At 37.6% G+C, this 17,690-nt stretch overlaps 1 protein-coding gene across 2 annotated transcripts; it reads left to right on the top strand.

Moving 5' to 3' along the window:
• Window positions 1-4,906: 4,906 nt before the first annotated feature.
• Window positions 4,907-16,253, top strand: LOC111325308 (uncharacterized). 2 transcript variants are annotated; one of them, XM_022929117.2, is made up of 5 exons: window positions 4,907-5,099; window positions 5,221-5,633; window positions 10,599-10,892; window positions 11,432-11,803; window positions 14,249-16,253. In XM_022929117.2, exons 2-5 carry the CDS (start codon window positions 5,573-5,575, stop codon window positions 14,749-14,751), a joined length of 1,230 nt encoding a protein of 409 aa, XP_022784852.2. In that variant the 5' UTR covers window positions 4,907-5,099; window positions 5,221-5,572; the 3' UTR covers window positions 14,752-16,253. The 2 variants fall into 2 exon arrangements, with proteins under 2 accessions (XP_022784852.2, XP_022784854.2); XM_022929119.2 differs by lacking the exon at window positions 4,907-5,099 and having other exon boundaries at window positions 11,432-11,740.
• The last annotated feature ends 1,437 nt before the right edge of the window (window positions 16,254-17,690 follow it).

Consider the following 17,690-nt stretch of genomic DNA (forward strand, 5'->3'; position numbering starts at 1 on the left):
TGTTCTGTACACTATTGCATGAGATGCAAGAGAAGGGCTCCCACAAGACAGTTGAAGGGATTTACGGATGTTTTTTAAACTTTTAACCATCAGGTTCGCCCCTATTTAAGTCTTTGACTACAAGCAGTTTACGTATATGCAGATATTGTAACACATTTTCTTACTTTGTTGAGGAAAAACATAACTCGGAAGAGAGTTATTTTTAATTCATTAAGAGACAAGCCTGTTCCAGGCTTTAAATCACTAAAACAAAGCGAAATAGTAAACCGAGCAATAGCGAAAACGAGGGAGGCTTGGGACGGATCGCGTAGAGAACGTGACTCGACCCAAACTTCCCTTGTTCATTCCCACCTCCGCCACTATCGCTATTCCTTTTACTAACTGGACACCCAGAACAACGTGTTTTGAACAGGACAAAAAGCAAACAGACAAATATGGAACTAAATTTAGAAGACCAAGATAAATTCTAAAAACAAACGAAACGGCAGCCAATGACAGTAACTATGAAATGAGGGTGATCTACCTAAAAATAACCTTATCTTTCTCATTTTTTGTGATAACATTATTCAACCTAAAAATAGGTTATGAATGAGATAATAAGCTTAGTCTCTTAGTTAGAAAACAAGCCGATCTAGCATCTGTTTTCTCACGTTTTTATTTATTACTTGAAAGAAGTTCTTTGTATATATTCCTCGAGCGGCACAGTGCGCTCTAACAAATGGCTGAATTTCTTCTTATCGCTAGTTTCAATTTCGTTTAATAATGGCTTCGGGGATAACAAAGCGAAAAAAATTACTTTAGGAAGTTTTCGTGACAGAGCTGCTAAGAGGAAACCAATAAAACCCTTTGTCATCCTCTTTCCCCTGATTTTCCGGATTATGGTTGTTTGAATTTCACAAAACTCTATTTACATTTGGCAGAAAACATCGTAATGCAGCTTAAATCATAATCTTTCTTCGTTTTCCTCTCTGAGCTGAGAACTTTCCTTAAATGGATGCTAAAGTTTGTTCTTAACCTTGTCAGGAAAAGAGGAATGACTAGTTCACTTCAGTTCTAATCGATGGAATTCCTTACCAACGTACCAAAGTCGGAGCTATTCAGGAAAATTTGTAGACATCTTTTTAGTCAGGACTTAAGGAAGTTCAATGGTAAACAAATTTCATTGACAGCAATTTGAAGAATTATTTTTTTAAAAGTTTCGTATCACCTGTTGTTTTATATCTAATTTCGAAGCAAAAAAAATTGTAAAGACAAAGTTTTTAATCAAATTCAGTTTTATCCGTACAGAACCAAATTGTTTTCAAAATTTACCCGAGAAGGAGTAAACAATTCGCCACAAAGCAAAAATATTCCAAATCCGATACAATACCTCAAAACCACACGTAGGCGTTTGAGTAGGTTTGAAAATTCCATTATTTGTTTTTTCGAACCAAAACATGGCTTGCTTTGATATCCTGCCAATGCCATCTATCCTGTGGTATTGCTGTTTGTCTGGTCTTTTAATCTTAACAAACCACAATATTCATATATATATGTTTATATACCACCAAATAAACCAGTGCAAACCAGTGCATTTATCAACAGCAGGTATATATACACTTGAGTGGCACGTGTCGCGACTTCATCTGTCTACAGGTGTTAACAATTTGGTTCCACTTACTCTACAAGATATAACAGAGATATCATGCTGGCCCTTAATGGTCAAAAATCTATTGTTTATTGTACTAGTGAGTCCACAGAAAACTGAAAATTTTTACGAAGATTTTATGCAAGCGCGATAAGCCTCCTGGCATGTCGAGAAAACTCTTCAAACCTGAGAATAACTTGAAGAATCTTACTCCATGAAACGAGGGAAAGTGTGGTCCGGCGATAGTAGAACTGCTGGTTGAATCGGGTCATCGTTACCACCGCTCGCACTTATCCCTTTGAGATGGATCACTTGAGCGCCTAACTTTTGAATTTTAATCCTCCAAATCAAAATAGTTTCCAAAACGATTGTTTTCATTTGCATTGCATGAGCGTTCTCTCTCGGCAAGTCTTGCTCTTCATAGCGACGTGACATCACTTGTCATATTAACTAATAAAATTTCGTATCAAACACAGGTAGCCACAAATGTCCTCCCATACTATATCAGTGTCTACTACGTTAATTCTTAAAACGCAAAGAGTGACTAGCATCCGATTTTTCCTTAAAGTAGCACTGCGGAATCACATTTCAAGGTCACGAGAAGAACGAAAATTTCAAAAGCTCTCGGCCGATTGTTTGACGAATTCTCCATGTCACTTCAACAGAATATGAATAGGGAACAGTATGGAGAATATGCATGCTGGTATTAAGGCGGAAGGGGTTAACATAAATCACAACGCAAACCGTCGCTTTGAGGACCCAAACGCAGGTGAAAATCAGTGCGTTTTGAATAATGGAACCCCTTTTCCCTCAAAAGTGACCAATAACCTGTCCTTCCCATATCATCAAGTGTCAGAGAGATGGATGGTGGAAATTCAAACAGAAATATCAATTACCGACGGAATGTTGTTTGATCTAAAATCAAATTCTCAGAGTTAACACATTAAGAAGATAAAGAGTGTCAGTAATGAGAATTAATAACATGATCTTGGGAGTGAAAAATTCAGCGAAAGTCGAGTCCTACAGGGCCTTAGAGTTTTCAGTAGATTCGTTTTTACAAAGTTTTTTTCGGCTATAAGGTCGTCACAACGTACATTACCGTAACACAAGAAAATGATGGATCTTTTACCGATCATGGTAAAATGGCCCAAAGCTGTCACTCCCTAATGAGCATCATTGCATTCAATCGATCGTTTAAAACGAGAAATATTCTTTATTTAATTGTTTAGATCATACCAGCAAGATATAAAAATCGGGAAAGAACCATAAAAACTTGATATTAGAAATCATAAATGATGAAAACTGGAGATATGATATCGATGTATTCAAAGATGATGTCCTACCATGGCTCCACCTGCAATTGGGCTGAAAAACAGTCCTTTTTAATTTATTTCTTGTAAAAAATACACAGTTACTAAAAAATGACCCTAAAAATTTGCTGCTTTACCTTCCGACTGTAAACGTCCTATCATTTTAAATTTTCGCTGATATTTGGCTCTTACTGTTGTATGTTTATAATACTGCTTTGCCTTACAAATTTTTAACGAGGATAAAACTTGAGTTCAAGCTTAGCACCCTGGTGAGGTAACCGCGCTTCGCTAAATTTCACTTTTTTTTCCTCAATCTGACATTTTATTTCTTCACCTAGAGTATTTTCACGATACTAAAACATTATTCTGTTTGAAGTTTTGATACTTTTGTGCTCTATAAGATATTTTTAAATAATTTTTAACAAATTCTTTCTAAGATTTATATCAGGAAAATGGTACGTGCTTGAAGCCGTGCCTCATCGGTCTGGGTTCTGAAAAGAAATTTGCCTTAAATGTATTTTATGAGAGGCGGAGAGAATAAAAAATAACGTTAGCTTCCGAAAAAGCATTGTTTGAAGAGCTGATCACGCTTGTGTAAAGGTCCGCAAGCGAGAAAAATGAGACAGTACACTTCCTATGCCAGGTTTGTTCCGAGTACTACGGAAAAAAGTTGATCAGAGAATCATGTAGTGGCTATCTGTCATTTGTATTCAGGCTCTATCTGACTCGAGAAGTCTTAAACATGACCTCTAGAAACCCGAAGGCCTTACTCAGTTATAAAAAACACTAAACAGAATAAAATAAATAATTAAAGAAGTGGAGGAATCTTCCTTGAAAGAAAGTTGCGTAACTTCGACACCCAGCGACATCTACTCTTAAGAAAGTGTAAAGAATATATTGTCTCAGAGAGTTCTTTGTAGAAGATGAAATATTTCATCTCTTTCAAACAACAAACTCTGCCATAGGTAAGTACCTCAAGCCGTGAAAATGTTCATAACTATGATTAGATTTATGTTCTTAATTGTTATCGTTTTGGGATGTTGTTACGTAATTTTGCTTATCGGCAATTTTTATTTTCATTTTTGCTTTTAAATAGTAATGCAGATTAAGATTGTGCTTGAAATTACTGAGCCTAAAAATTCCTCTTTTTTTGCTTTTTGCGCTAAAGTTAATTATCAGGTAATTGAACATCTCGTTTAAGAGATTTTCGCTTTCATAAATCATTTAGTGTGTGGGTTATGTCCGATACTAATTTCCATATAGCACTTTTAATTACTCCTTTTTATCATTATCTATGACAATTTTGACTTCCTCTTCCTTTGCCTTGAATTATTGAAAGGGCATGTTCAAGTGAACTTCCCATGGACGAGATTTTGGATAAAAAAAATTTATTGAAACCTTTTATTTAGCTTTCGAGAGGCAAAGGGATAAAAGTTCAGTGGTAAGACTACGTGGGAAGCAGATTTAGAACCTCAACACTTTGAAACACATCAGGCAAAGTATGCAACCAACTTGAGGGCGAAACATCCCTTGTTATGCTGTTCATCCACGTTCTAAAATGTAAACTGTGACCCTGAACAGAGTTATTAAGTAATCGCATATTTTTCCTATTCTTTCTTTATTTCGATATCTCTTTCTATTTTTTCTTCCTGGGTAACGGCATTCTACCACGAACTTTTCAGTTTTACCGCGCTATAACATCCTGGAAATCTTAGAAACTCTGAAAATATATTTGTATCCACAGGAAGTTACGAAATTTCGGAATCCAGTTGCCTCTCCGAAAGCACTACTCTTAAGGGAAAGGGAATCATACTATCGTTCATGCATGCAAATACGAGATTGTTGGCGGTTTGTCTTGCAGCCTATCTTGTATTTCTCCCCAAAAACAGAGAAAATATCGCAGATATATTTGTAATTCTTCTTCATTTAAACATTTTTCCCTTCCTAACAAAGGACTAGTGGTACCTCAAAATTTCTATTTTTAAATTCTGATTTAGTACCGTAGTTTGGCTTAGAATTTGTTCGTCAATTGAGAGCTATAATCGATGTTGACATATTTTTGATGATCTGTGTCAGTTCAAGGGTCTACAGTATCAAAACAATTCACCGCCGGAAATACTGGAAAGCAAACACAAAACCCTGTCCTTTCGGGCAATTTTAAGGTAAGCCAAACGCGATTTTAGTTCATTTTAAAACTTGCAAGCTTAAGCAAATCAATTGATAAAAATGAGCTCATTAACATTCAAGCACCAAAGCACCAGTCTATTATTTTTTTCGTTGCAGGGAATTTTGGAAAAAAAAAGAAAAATTGGGACTGCGAAGCATTCAACTTCTAATACTTCTCACCACTTCTAAAAGACTGAACCGGCATATCAACTGTCACGTGCCGCGCATGCGGGCCGACATCAATTAAACCGCCACTTATTTTTTCTGTCAACAAATCGCAAAGAGAAATGCAGCCAGTCACAGCTTGTCCGTCAGTGATATACAGCTACTGACCCAGAATCTAAAGCGCGACACCAAACGTTGTGCGGTCGCGACGCACGTGTCAAAACAAAACTCGCCATATTGTTTCCTTGGCCGATCAAAGTTTTGCTGAAACACGCAGCAGTGTTAAACAGCAAAAGGGGGCGCGATGTGGAGCGTCTCGACACCGTTGTTCTTGTTCTTCTGCGGGGCAAGTTTCTTCGTCATAGGTAAGTTCAACCAGTGTTTACTTCGAAGTTATTCTTTTTAAGCGCGAACCTCCAAAGCTGTGATAGTAAGCTTAGGTGGCCTGCAGACTACGCTAACTGTGTTACCGACACCGGAATCGAAATTGACAAAACAAAATATGAAAAGTTTGTTCTACTCTAAGGCGTCCAATTTAACCTCAATCTTGAGCTATTTATACCAAGACTCTGCCCTAAATCTTTCCTTGATGCGAAGTTTGTTTTTCGTGGGTAATCTTGTTTGGAATTTAGAATTGTAAGAGGGTTACTGGAAAGCCACTTTTCGTAATATTGGATTAAATCATAGCAACAAATCGTGTTTTCGAGCGAGGAAAAATTTTTGGATTCTGTTTATTTTACGACAAAAATTGCTTATTCAACATTAGTGTTTTCCAGATGTTGCGTCCATGGCCATGTTTCCATTTAAAGTTTAATTTCGTATTGATGTTCTAAATAGTAGACTATCTTTAATTGAACTCGTATGGCTGCGCATAAATTAAAAATCACCGAAGTTTCGGCAAATCTTGGAGTAATTTTAGCTCTCACAACTCAAGCTGTCTTTGGAATCTACACCGTGCTCACGCTTTTGAAAGTTAACAGGCATATTTATTTATTCTCCTTTACAGAACATAATTAAATATTTATTCGAATGCGTACAATAAGCAGGCCAGCCGATAGTAAGACCCGCTCAGAGGGATTGCCGCAAAGGAGCTGTGTAATTCAAAGAAGCCCTGATGAGCGGACTTGATTAAGTTTATTCTATTTTATGCATCGCTGTTTCGGGGTAAGACACTAGGTGATTAACTAAACTTTGGACCAAAGGAATTTTATTCAACCGGAGATTGTTCGGCAGTGTTAAACTCACAGACCACACCAACTAAAAACAAATTTGATAAATATCGCACTTAATTCATTTCTTATAACAGTCTAATGGGTTTTACAAAGTATTTTTAGCACTAGCCCAACTTCGTTTACAAAATATAAGTTTAATCCGGGTCACTTAGCCAAGGAACAATGTATTGCAAATAAAGGACTATGTTTGTCAACTTCCAGCGGCTCATAAAGAAAATAATACTTCACTGCACTGTGGGTTGCCTCAAATATTTCACCCAATGCTGTAGCGACAGTTTCGATGCATCATAAAAACCTTTTTCATTTTCTTATCAAGACAGGGCGGAGATTTTTCTTATCAGTTTGCGGCGGATCCTTTTGGCAGTTATTGGACAGTAATTGCTATACAACAACCAATCTTTGCTAAGCATCTCTAATGGAAACAACTTTTGCGCGCACGGATATCGAAATTTTTGATTCCATATCTGATTTCTTGCCATTCTTCCCTCTAAAGCGTTATGAAGGGAATAAAGTGGAACAAAACTTGATCGTAAAGGATGTTGAATGGTAACACAGTAGTTATGGTGATAGCTCAATGTAAACTACCAAGACTTTACGTTGCAATTAAATTTCTTTGTTTCCTCAAAAGATAATCTTTCGTCTTAAAATAATTACCTTTTCAATTAAGAATAATTCGTCTTTGATCCTGAAAGACAGCATTTCAAGAATTCATTTATCGAAGAACAAAGAGTAATTAAAATACTACCTGTCACAGGGAGTTTGATTCATATGCAAATGAAAAAAACCCTTTCGAGTGAGTTATGTAAACAAAGATATATTTCTATTTGACTTTGGCACGCCCTTCGCGTCCTCAAACGTCAGAAATTACTTTCACTGTGTTTATTACAGATAAATATATCACTCTTCTCAGGGAAATAATTGTGTCTTGTCTTAGCTAAGTGACAAATATTTTGTAGATTGCGTGTTTGCGGCATATTTAGAGTTAACTTTCATTTAAGGAAATGTTGAGGTAGAGTTTTGGCAAAGAATCATGCGCCTACACAATTATGAAGTCTTGGGAATTGTGGAGGCGCGGTGATTAACCATAATAGGAAGTTGTCCAAGTCTGGCAACTGCATCTGATTGCAGGGAATTCTCTGACAAGTCGGCTGCGATTAATTGCTTTGCATAAAAACATTTTTGACGAAACCTCCCACGAATAATCCTCATTCAAGTCGAAGCTGCTTAAATATTTTTGTTATTCAGGAGCAATTCGTAACTGCTGAGGAATGAAAGAGAAGGCAAATAAAAATTTTATTTGTGTTTCATGAAGACAAGCCGGTCCCCCCCTCCCCCCCCCCCTTCAAATAAAAAAATCAATCAAGCGTATTCGGTCTAATCCACAAAGGATTTTTTGCAGTTACCTCTTTTTCTGTTGTAATACATTTTAAGCTGAACATGGTGCTAAAAAAAGGGTGAAATTGACATTCAAATATGCCTGATGATTTTGGCTGTCTGAAACCGCTAGTATTACTCTCTCGGTATCCGCTCTTAAATTACCCCAATTGAATAATCAATCATAAACTCAAATTTTTATCGCCAGATGTTAATAACGTGACAGTTACTCTAGCTCCATTTTTTAACTATCTCATACCTTTTCTAATACAAATCAGGTGTTTCTTAATGAAGGTAAATACAGAGAACATTTGCTTTACAAGGTAAGGTATGCCGATGAGACATCTCGGTCTCCTTTTCAATTAGTCGGCATCAACAAGTTGGAATGAGCCCCAATATGTTTCTGATAACCTTTTGGCCTTCATTAAGGGCGAAGTAAGGAAACAGATGGCCAATTTACCTATCTTAAAAAAAAAAAAAAAAAAAAAGTGGTGGAATAAGCTGCCTGCTGTTAAAGCAACTTTCCACATTTTGTCTGTCTACCAAACTCAGAAAGGGAATGTCTCAAGACCAGGCTTTGCAGAGCACTAATGATCAAAGAGATTTTAACTGAATCCCCCATTAAGAATATAAACACATCACTCAAGGTCGCATCAAATCGCATCATGGCTTTAGAACTCTCTTAGTCGGTTGTTTACGATTGCAACAAGATCAAAATGCGACGTGACTCATGACCGATGAATCTTGCTTCAGCGCTTTTGCTGTAATTTGCATTGGCGTGTCTTTTAGACACCTCGGGATAGACAACAACTTGACAAGCTTTGAACTACAGTCCATTTTGTTTATGAGAAGCTACGTTATATTTTTAACGCGATTTTAAGAGCAGCTAATTTTGTGCTTTTTCATCATTTCTGGGCATAAGAGAAATATATCATTACTGGCATTGCAACGTCTTCGCGGATTTATTTATCATTGGCCTTTGATAAGGCGCATGTGTTTCTGACCGAAAGTTTCGTGTGGTCAGGTATAAAGCAGCTTATTTCTCCAGAGCTTATTCCTTATAAAGAAGTTTAAGTCGTTTTGATCACATTCCGTGTTTTAAAATGTTTCAACGGGAAACGTCGGAAGCACAAAAGACGAGCATTTTCTTTAGTTTCTTCCTAAAATGACAGTTGATATTCTTTAACAGCCTATAGCCTTTATATACCTCACTACCAGCGAGACAGCGATAGACTTAGAAAAAAAATTACCTTCAGCGAAAGAGTTACTCTTAATTAAAATTTTTTGTTATTTTTGTCAATGGAGAAAACATTCTTTCGAAACTGATCAGAGGCTAGCTACGGGAAACGTTAATGAAGTACAACTTCCCTCTTCTACTTTAAAAAAAAAATACATGGAGTATTGTCCTCTGACATAAACAATAAGGGAGCTCATTAATCCAAGGCCAAGAAGGAACTAAATGTCCTCCATCCCGGAAAACAACTCGGAGAAGGTTCTTTTGTTATTTTAGGAAACAGATGTTCCTCAGTTACTCGGGTTTTCAGTCAGCTACATTACTTAAAAAAAACATCAAAGTCAATGATGTAATTTCTGTACGGCGCACGACACTATCACATAACCTCTATGCTCACTATGACCAGATAATAAAGTTAGCACTAAATATGGGTGCAAACCTTTTGTGAGGTAATCGTTTGACGAGCGATAGTGTGAATTAAAATTTTCGATAGTATTTACATTTATCAATCAGTCTGGTAGGCAGATTAAGAGAGGGAAGTGAATTCCCCATTTCAAAAACGAGTGGGGGAGTGGGTCGAGTTCGCCGCGCAAGTTTGTCAGGGATCGTTACTCGGGACACGAATCTTTGTTTACTATAGATTTGTGTCCCGAGTCAATCTTAACTATCAATCTTAAAAATTGTGAAACTTAAAGAGGGAATTTTTCTCAAGGCCTCTTTGTATATGCAGGCGTCATCTATATGCAGAAAGCTATTCGAATTAATTCAATTCACGTTTTGCCTTCTGTTCGAACGCGCCGACTGCATTACAAACGCAAGCCATAAGAATGCAAAATCAAGCAAAGATTTTTTCCGAGTTGCGTCCAAAACGAAAATGTACTATGTTTTACTGAAGCCCTCAATTGAAAACGCAATTGACTAGCACGAACAATTAAAATTTTTACAAACAGATGATCATCTCAAAACTTCAATAGATTGAAGGTGCTACAAAGTGGCAATTGTTCAGAAAAAGAGACAACTTTAATTTTTTTGTTTTGTCGATGCCTTGGCAACGACAAAGGGCATACCGTTACTTGTAGAACATTTTAAGTTTAGGTCATCAAACAAATAAAAACATGGAAATAGAAGGGAGTGTACGCACCTGACTTGAGAAAAATGAGAACAAATCAATAGCTCTTATCCCAGATCCGCGTTCGCGGTGTACTTGAACAGCGGTTTCCTTAATAGCGTACGCGAAAGCGAGGCGTTCGGGTCAAGCTACTGGGAAGATTTCAAGAAGAAATATATAAAATGTTACAAGGTTGCGAAAGTTCAGACTGGCCTGTATTCAGAGTCGTTCTAGCAAGCACTACTCTGCTTGTTTGCCTCAGTTTTCTCCGGATCATTCACTCATGCTGTTTCATTGCATTCTAGCTTTCAACCTACTCATTCAGTAGGAACAATTTATGACCTTAAGTAATATTTCTTTTCGCATTTATTTTTCACCCCAGGTACTTATGCGGTGAAGTCAAGATTTGCGTGTGAGGGTGCGAAGTTACGCTTGCGCTGTGGAAGTGGCTTCATAATTCGTATATACGGCGCCAAATACGGTCGTTTGGAACGCGGGAGCTCTATATGTCCACACGAGAATATCACTGACCTAAACTGTCAGGCAGAGGGTGTGCTCTTAAAAGTTACAACAGAGTGTGGCAATAAAAAACGGTGTATTATAAAAGCAGATAGTTCATTTTTTCGAGATCCTTGCCCCGGCACATACAAATATCTGGATGTTATTTACGGGTGTGGTAAGTCCAAGTGAGATTTCTTTTTTTGTGTGTGTGCACTTCATATACCATTCCATTTCCTTTATTCAGGAAGCTGGAGGTCAACTACCCTATGAAGTTGCATAGGACTGAAACATTGTCTACACGTGGAAATTCTTCGAAGTGTGTTAGGGAAGCACTTGGGTATCGGGAGTACAGCAGTAGATATTAAATAATACTGTCAGGCAGGTTTTTATCAAGTGAGAATACCTTATAATTCGATTTTGGGTCCGACATAACATGAAAAAGGTAAAAGGGAGATCCATACTCTTACTTTCATACTTTCCATTAAAGTGTGGCGGAATACCTTTATTGCTCATATCGAATAACTGTACAGATTACAGTCTAAATCAATCCCTCAGTTACATACGGTGTTCTGGATGATTCGTTTACATCAGTCCTCAGAAGAGCGTTACCCTCAGCCTGTCCCAAAGCTCAACCAAGTCGATAGGAACTTTCAGCAGTCAAGGCAAACCCCATCAGTTATTACTTAAATTTCAACCTATTATATTCATGTCTAGTTCCTGGCGAAAGCTGGACTCCGACACCAACGTCAAAAAAGTCAAAAACGAGACCTCATTTTACCAGAACAACTCCAGTAACCATAAAGTCGCCAACCACAAAAAGACTCCGGGTAGCGAGTTCTACAGACAGCACAGCGGGCCAAAATAGTTCGATAAACAACATGAACGGAACCGATCGATCTAACACAACGGGAGAATATGTACCAACAAGAAAATCTACCACTCTTGGCTGGATGTCCACCTGGACCACGAAGAAAACAAAGCCGCCTCCAAAAGCTCCAGATTCAAAGGCTTCAGGCAGGGAAGGTGAGGAGGGCGTGATTTTTGCCCTGCTGAGATCTCTTTTCGTCACATACAGGTTCATTTCAGGTACGAAAAATTGGACTTAGGCACTAACGTTACATTCACGTTAACGAGAGCGGTTGCGTGCGCGTAAATCGCCAACCTGTTTCATCTGGCGAAGTTATATAACCATACTAATCTTTTGTCCCTACCGGTTCAAAAAAGTTGTATTTGGGAGAAAATTTTTCCCCAGAAACACATATCCAAAGGTTATTTATTAGCTGAATATATGTACTACATCGGAAACAATTCTGAGCAATGGAAAAGAGAAAATAATGGATTATTTTTTTCTCTTGGCAATGAAGTATGAAGGAAAGCTACTGCGTGTATCAATAAAGTAACCCATGTTATTCTTTACATGGTGCAAAAATTTCGTTCGTGCAGATACCGCTTGTGTTTGTCGAGCAAACGGTGAATGCGATGTTAGAGCAAGTGGCACTTCAGTGGTAGATCAATCAATAAATCAACCAGTCAGTAAGGTGATCATCAAATCTTAACAGAAATTAACAAAACAAACTATATGTAAAAAAAAAATAGAGGGAAATCTAAATTACGGTATAACAACTGTTACCATAATGTTAACCAAGTCTTATACCTTCCCAAGTCTAATTAAATGAAGAAGAAATCTGAATTAAGATGACTTTACATTACCTTGTCTACCGTGCCACTCCCATTGCCTGAGGTAACTATAATTATGAAGAAACCATTGGGAAAATCTTATCCTGTAAAAAAACGATGAAGCGTATTATCCTGCTGTAACAACTGCAAAAACAAAACTTGAAAAGTACTTTCCCGGCAGCAATAAAAAAAAAATCTACCAAAACCTTCTGCTTTTCTTATTTTTATTCAGATATGAGTCAACAATTTTAAACCATTTAGCTTTTTTCCTGAAGGTTTCTTATGCAATTAAACCTGTAAATGAACCTGTCATTACAATCATACATTTAAATTTTAACTGGTGGTAATTTTATCTTTTAAAGTTGAATAAACGTCTGCGGTTCATGTTACAGTTCAAACTCAATAAGCCCATGAGATAAGTGCTAGACTTGACCATAATTTAATATCAGAACATTAAGGCATTATGAGCTTGATAATTATGACGGAAATTTAAACATCATCTTTTTCTAAAAATTATTAATTACCCCATCAAAAACATTGAGTGAGGCTCAAGCGTTATAGACTTGTTAACGATATCACAATCAATATCAAACTATCCTCCCTAGCATCATGCAAGATAACAGAAACTAAGATAAGCAATGAATAAAAAGGGGGAGGTTCTATAGGAACTTGGTACCGCATTTGTGGAGGAGGGGGGGTATAACTAGATATTTTACTTGTAGTTATGTTAAATGAGTTGATAATGTGAATTAGCCACCGTAAAGAGTTTCTACAGCTGACGTTTCGAGTGTCATAGCCCTTCGTCGGAGAAGGACTATGACTGAGAAGGGCTTTGACTGCGTCTCAAAGAGCGCAGTCAAAGTGCATAAGATTTTATTGGTAAAAGGAAATTACAGATACCACCGATGAAGACCACAACTTTTGGACTTCACTCTTTCAGGTATCTTGCTGCCTCTGCATGGAATAGCTTATCAGATGAACTAAGAATATCGGACACTCTAGCCGCTTTTAAACGTGCAATTAGGAGTTATATATCTAGTGGGGATTAGTATATAATTATTAGCATTTTTATATGAGGTTTCATATGAGTCTTTCGATTTTAAACTTATTGTCATTTGTTTTGTAGTTATATGTTCGGAGATACTAGGGACCTTAAGAAACCACGACGGCGACGCCAAGGAATACTTCGATTAAAAAATGAATTTCTGCTCTTAGTTAGAATTTCAAAAATGGCTGCAGGAGCTTACTGTCTCATATAGCGCCACAGCTCAACTTCCGCATGACGAAAAAAAGTAGCCGCTGAGTTCCAAATGGAAATTAAAATAATTTTCCGTCGCGGTTTCGGTTCGCAGACGACGCATATTTTGGCGATTTCACGTTGTTGTTTTGCATAGGACGGCTATGAAATGTACAACGTTTAAAATTGCACGTGCTGAGTAACTGTTCTGCCAATTAGATCTCTTGTTTTCCATGTCCTCGTTGCCGTCGCCGTCTTAGTTTCTTAAGGTCCCTACTAGCGCGTCTAGTGCTATTCATAAATCCGAATGGAAATAAAGTTTATGTATGTATGTATGTAGTGATATACATTCAACCCGCTTTACCTCTCTCTAGTCTTTTTGCTGGCAAGGACGGAGTGAGTATCCAAACTTAGAGCAACATGTATCCATGTTGGTCACTCGTAAACATGATCAATTTTGTTCCACGCCCATTACAAAACGGGTTACAACTTCATAATCATTTTCTCTTCGTAACTTTGTCTGTTAAAAATAGTAATTGCTATGTACTCTGTAATACAAGGCATGTAATATCTAGCTTCTTCATTCGTTAAATCTCAAATTTGATTGTTGTTTTCAGAAAAATCACGCGACACCCTGGTCGTATTCTTGTCGGCAGTGGCTGGCGCCACTGTTTTTTTACTTTTGTTTCTGTTAGCAATTCATCTCTGCAAGAAAAAACTAAGGAGGAGAAAATTTGCTATGGTTAAGAGAGAAGACGAAGATGAAGTTAACAAAATAAAGAGCGTGACAATAGAACTGCAAGGAAGCGATGACGAAACCAAAGAAATAAACGTCAAACCAGGAGATATCATCATCATTGATCACAATGACGATGATCGAGCGGGAAGCGAGGATCTTGGTTATCTCTCGGAAATAGTCCGATTCTATAATAGTCAGAACATCGGCAGCGACGATCAGATATCGATTAGGAAGCAATTTTCCACTTGTGACAGTCCGTCAGTTATTTCGACCGAGGCGAGTGAAAGTAGAGACAGCAAATATGGTTCTGTCGGAATGAAGCAGTGTACCTGCCAACATGGGTCGTTGTTGCGTCCCTCCTCTCCACTTGGGATTATATAAGAACGCGAAAAGGTCCAAGCAGGCAAAGGAAGACGACTTATCCGTGGCTTAATTGTTCTGATCAAAAAATTATGCCAGAAAGGAAGTAAGAAACAAGACAAGTTAAAATTGAAAGATGAGAGAACTCTGCTCTCTGAACGGCTAAGCAAACTCCATGATTCAGGATTTGACATCTGATATAAGTATTCCTGTTCAGTGAGTGGCTGGTTTTGTATTGCATTGATGAAGTGCTGAGAAGTAACATTCTCTTTGCTAAACATTTTATGCGTGTGAGAAAGACATGAGTACTGTAATGAAAAAGTTAAGAAATTCCCAAAGACCCAGCACTATCCACTGTCTCCCTCCCTTTGATTTATCGCACATCAGCGTCGTTACAGTACGCTATTTTTTTGTTTGTTTTTGCTTTCGTTTTCATTCTGTTTAGTTTTGTTTTGTCTTGTTTTGCTTTATCACTTAAGGTACCGGATACCTTTTGGTAAAAAAGAGAGACTTGTCGTAACCAAGGAGTTATATAAAGTTCCTTTATTTTGGTACATTTTATTTTGCGGGCTGGCCTGAACGAGACTAAATCAATCAATATTTAAAGCAAATCTCGCATATTAAAGAATTTTGGCTTACTGAACACTAAAGAGGTGCAACACCTCTTAGTTAACTACTTTGATTATTACTCTGCTATTGTAACTTTTTTAAACGTTCGAAAAAGTATTTAATACGGTTGTGTCAGTCATTTAGCGCACCACGAAGTTGAAACGTCAAGAATGCTTTACTTGGAATTTTGAGTCCAGATGTATGACAGGACAGCAAAGAAAGGAGAAAATTCAAAATGAGGCAAGCAATCAAAGAAAACCAAATTGAAACCTGTTCTGACCAGAGGATGCAAAAAAACTGCTAGAATTATCTCAGGACATTACCAATGTATACTTAACAAATGGTAAACACCACAGCGTACACTATTGAGTTATGGATGCACGCGGGAGGTTGCTAAGCACGAAAGAAGCGTAAGAGTCGCTCGAGGCGATAGCCGAGAGCGACTCTAGCTTCTTGAGTGCTTAGCAAACCTCCCAAGTGCATCCATAACTCAATAGTGTACGCTGTGGTGTTTACCATTTGTTTTATAACATAACATTAACACACTGTAGCTAGAGTTCCCTTTTATTTAACAAATCTTACGTGACCAGAAAAAAACAAGCGCGCGCGGAAAAATAGTCTTTGCATTTGCTCACGTCAGCAGCGTACACCCATGGGCAAATGGGGGACGCTAAATTGACCAATCAGAGCGCGCGCTTTACTTTGGTTATGTTATAATTACCTTTCTGGCTTTTATGAACTATGTTAAAGAATAATCAATCATGGTTTGGATAGATTTTTGCAGTACTTTATTCTGATTAACTTTGCACATATCTTCGTATAACACCAGCAAGTGAAAATACTGAAAATGTACATGTTATTTTTGTAACAAGGGACATTTATTTTTTCTGTAAATAAATTGTAATAACATCTGACCTAGTTTTTCTTTCCAATTTATGAATGAGGAAATGCAAGCCATCATCTCAAACGAAATTATCCTTTCGAGCTAAGAATTCTCAAAATTGTTATTAGGCAAAAAGAAAGCTCACAGCACGATAAGTTGAAAGATAAATTTATATAACAGGCTTTGTAATTTTCCCCGAAAGCATTTAGAAATTAGGTCAGGATACATGTGCAAGCTCACTGAATATCTGAAAGTATATGGTGGGAGACTCTACTCGCTGAGTATTTGTATGCGGTCATTGAAACAATCTATCAGTACAATCTTATCATCACGGAGAACGGCTGAAGACGTTGGTCTCTTAAATTCTCCTGCGTTATCTCCCTTTTCCCCAAATTTTAAGACAAATGTACCATTTAATTTGAATATTTGAACTCTATGATTTAACGAATCACAAATTATCAGTTCACCTGGTCTGTAAACTGAGACATGGGACGGTTCATTGAATTCCCCATCCCCCTGTCCTCTTTTTCCTATTTTGTATTGAAATTGTCCCTTACTGTCAAATACTTTGATGCAATGCTCAGAAATGTCCGATATCAAAAACAGATTGTCATGCTGAATACAGTTGAATGGTTTTTTAAGATGGTATTCTTCGCCTATTTTCTTTAAACAAAAACCAGTAGGAGAAAAGAATTTGACTAATTTATTGCCTGAATCAGCAACTATGATATTACCCACGCTGTCCACAAACAAGCCGTGTGGATACTTTAGCTGGTGATCAAGACTTCCTTCTCCCCCAAATTGACCGAGGTAATTGCCATGGTCACAAAAAAATTGAACGCGATGGTTAAAAGTGTCTGATACTAAAATTTTCTCACCATCTTTAAAAGCTATACCTGTAGGATAGTAAAATTCTCCTTCCTTATTGCCCTTTCTTCCAAAAGACCGCAAATATGTCCCATTGTAGCTGAATATTTTAACACTGTTCGCATTGCTTTCAGTCACTGCTATTTCATTACAGGGGCTCACTGCAATGCCCCAAGGCTTGCTGAGGCTTCCAGGATGCAACCTTTGCTCTCCAAATTTTGATACAGGGGTGACGCTTCTTGCTTTGACAACTACAGCAAAAGGACTCCCACGAACATGCTCTTCATTTATAGTTACTGAGATTTCGTGCTTTCCTGTTTGCGCAAACAAATTAGTGATGAAGTAGGTGCCATCTTGATTATCGCGGACTTGCGCTGTCGTGACACTATCACGGCTGTCCCAATTTACAACCTTTACTCTTATTCTGTCATCCTCTGTGTAACACTGTTCGCCTCTAACGTTTTTCGTGGTGATAACAAACCGTTCTTTAAACCCAACTGTCGATTTTCCGCATTTTCGTTTCCCTTCAACGCAAGACTCATCAGGTGACGTCAAGGTCTGGAGAGTTTTGACTGAACCAATTCCTTGAGACTTTACTGCA

The sequence above is a fragment of the Stylophora pistillata genome, chromosome 8 (assembly GCF_964205215.1).
Source record: "Stylophora pistillata chromosome 8, jaStyPist1.2, whole genome shotgun sequence".
Classification (NCBI taxonomy): domain Eukaryota; kingdom Metazoa; phylum Cnidaria; class Anthozoa; order Scleractinia; family Pocilloporidae; genus Stylophora; species Stylophora pistillata.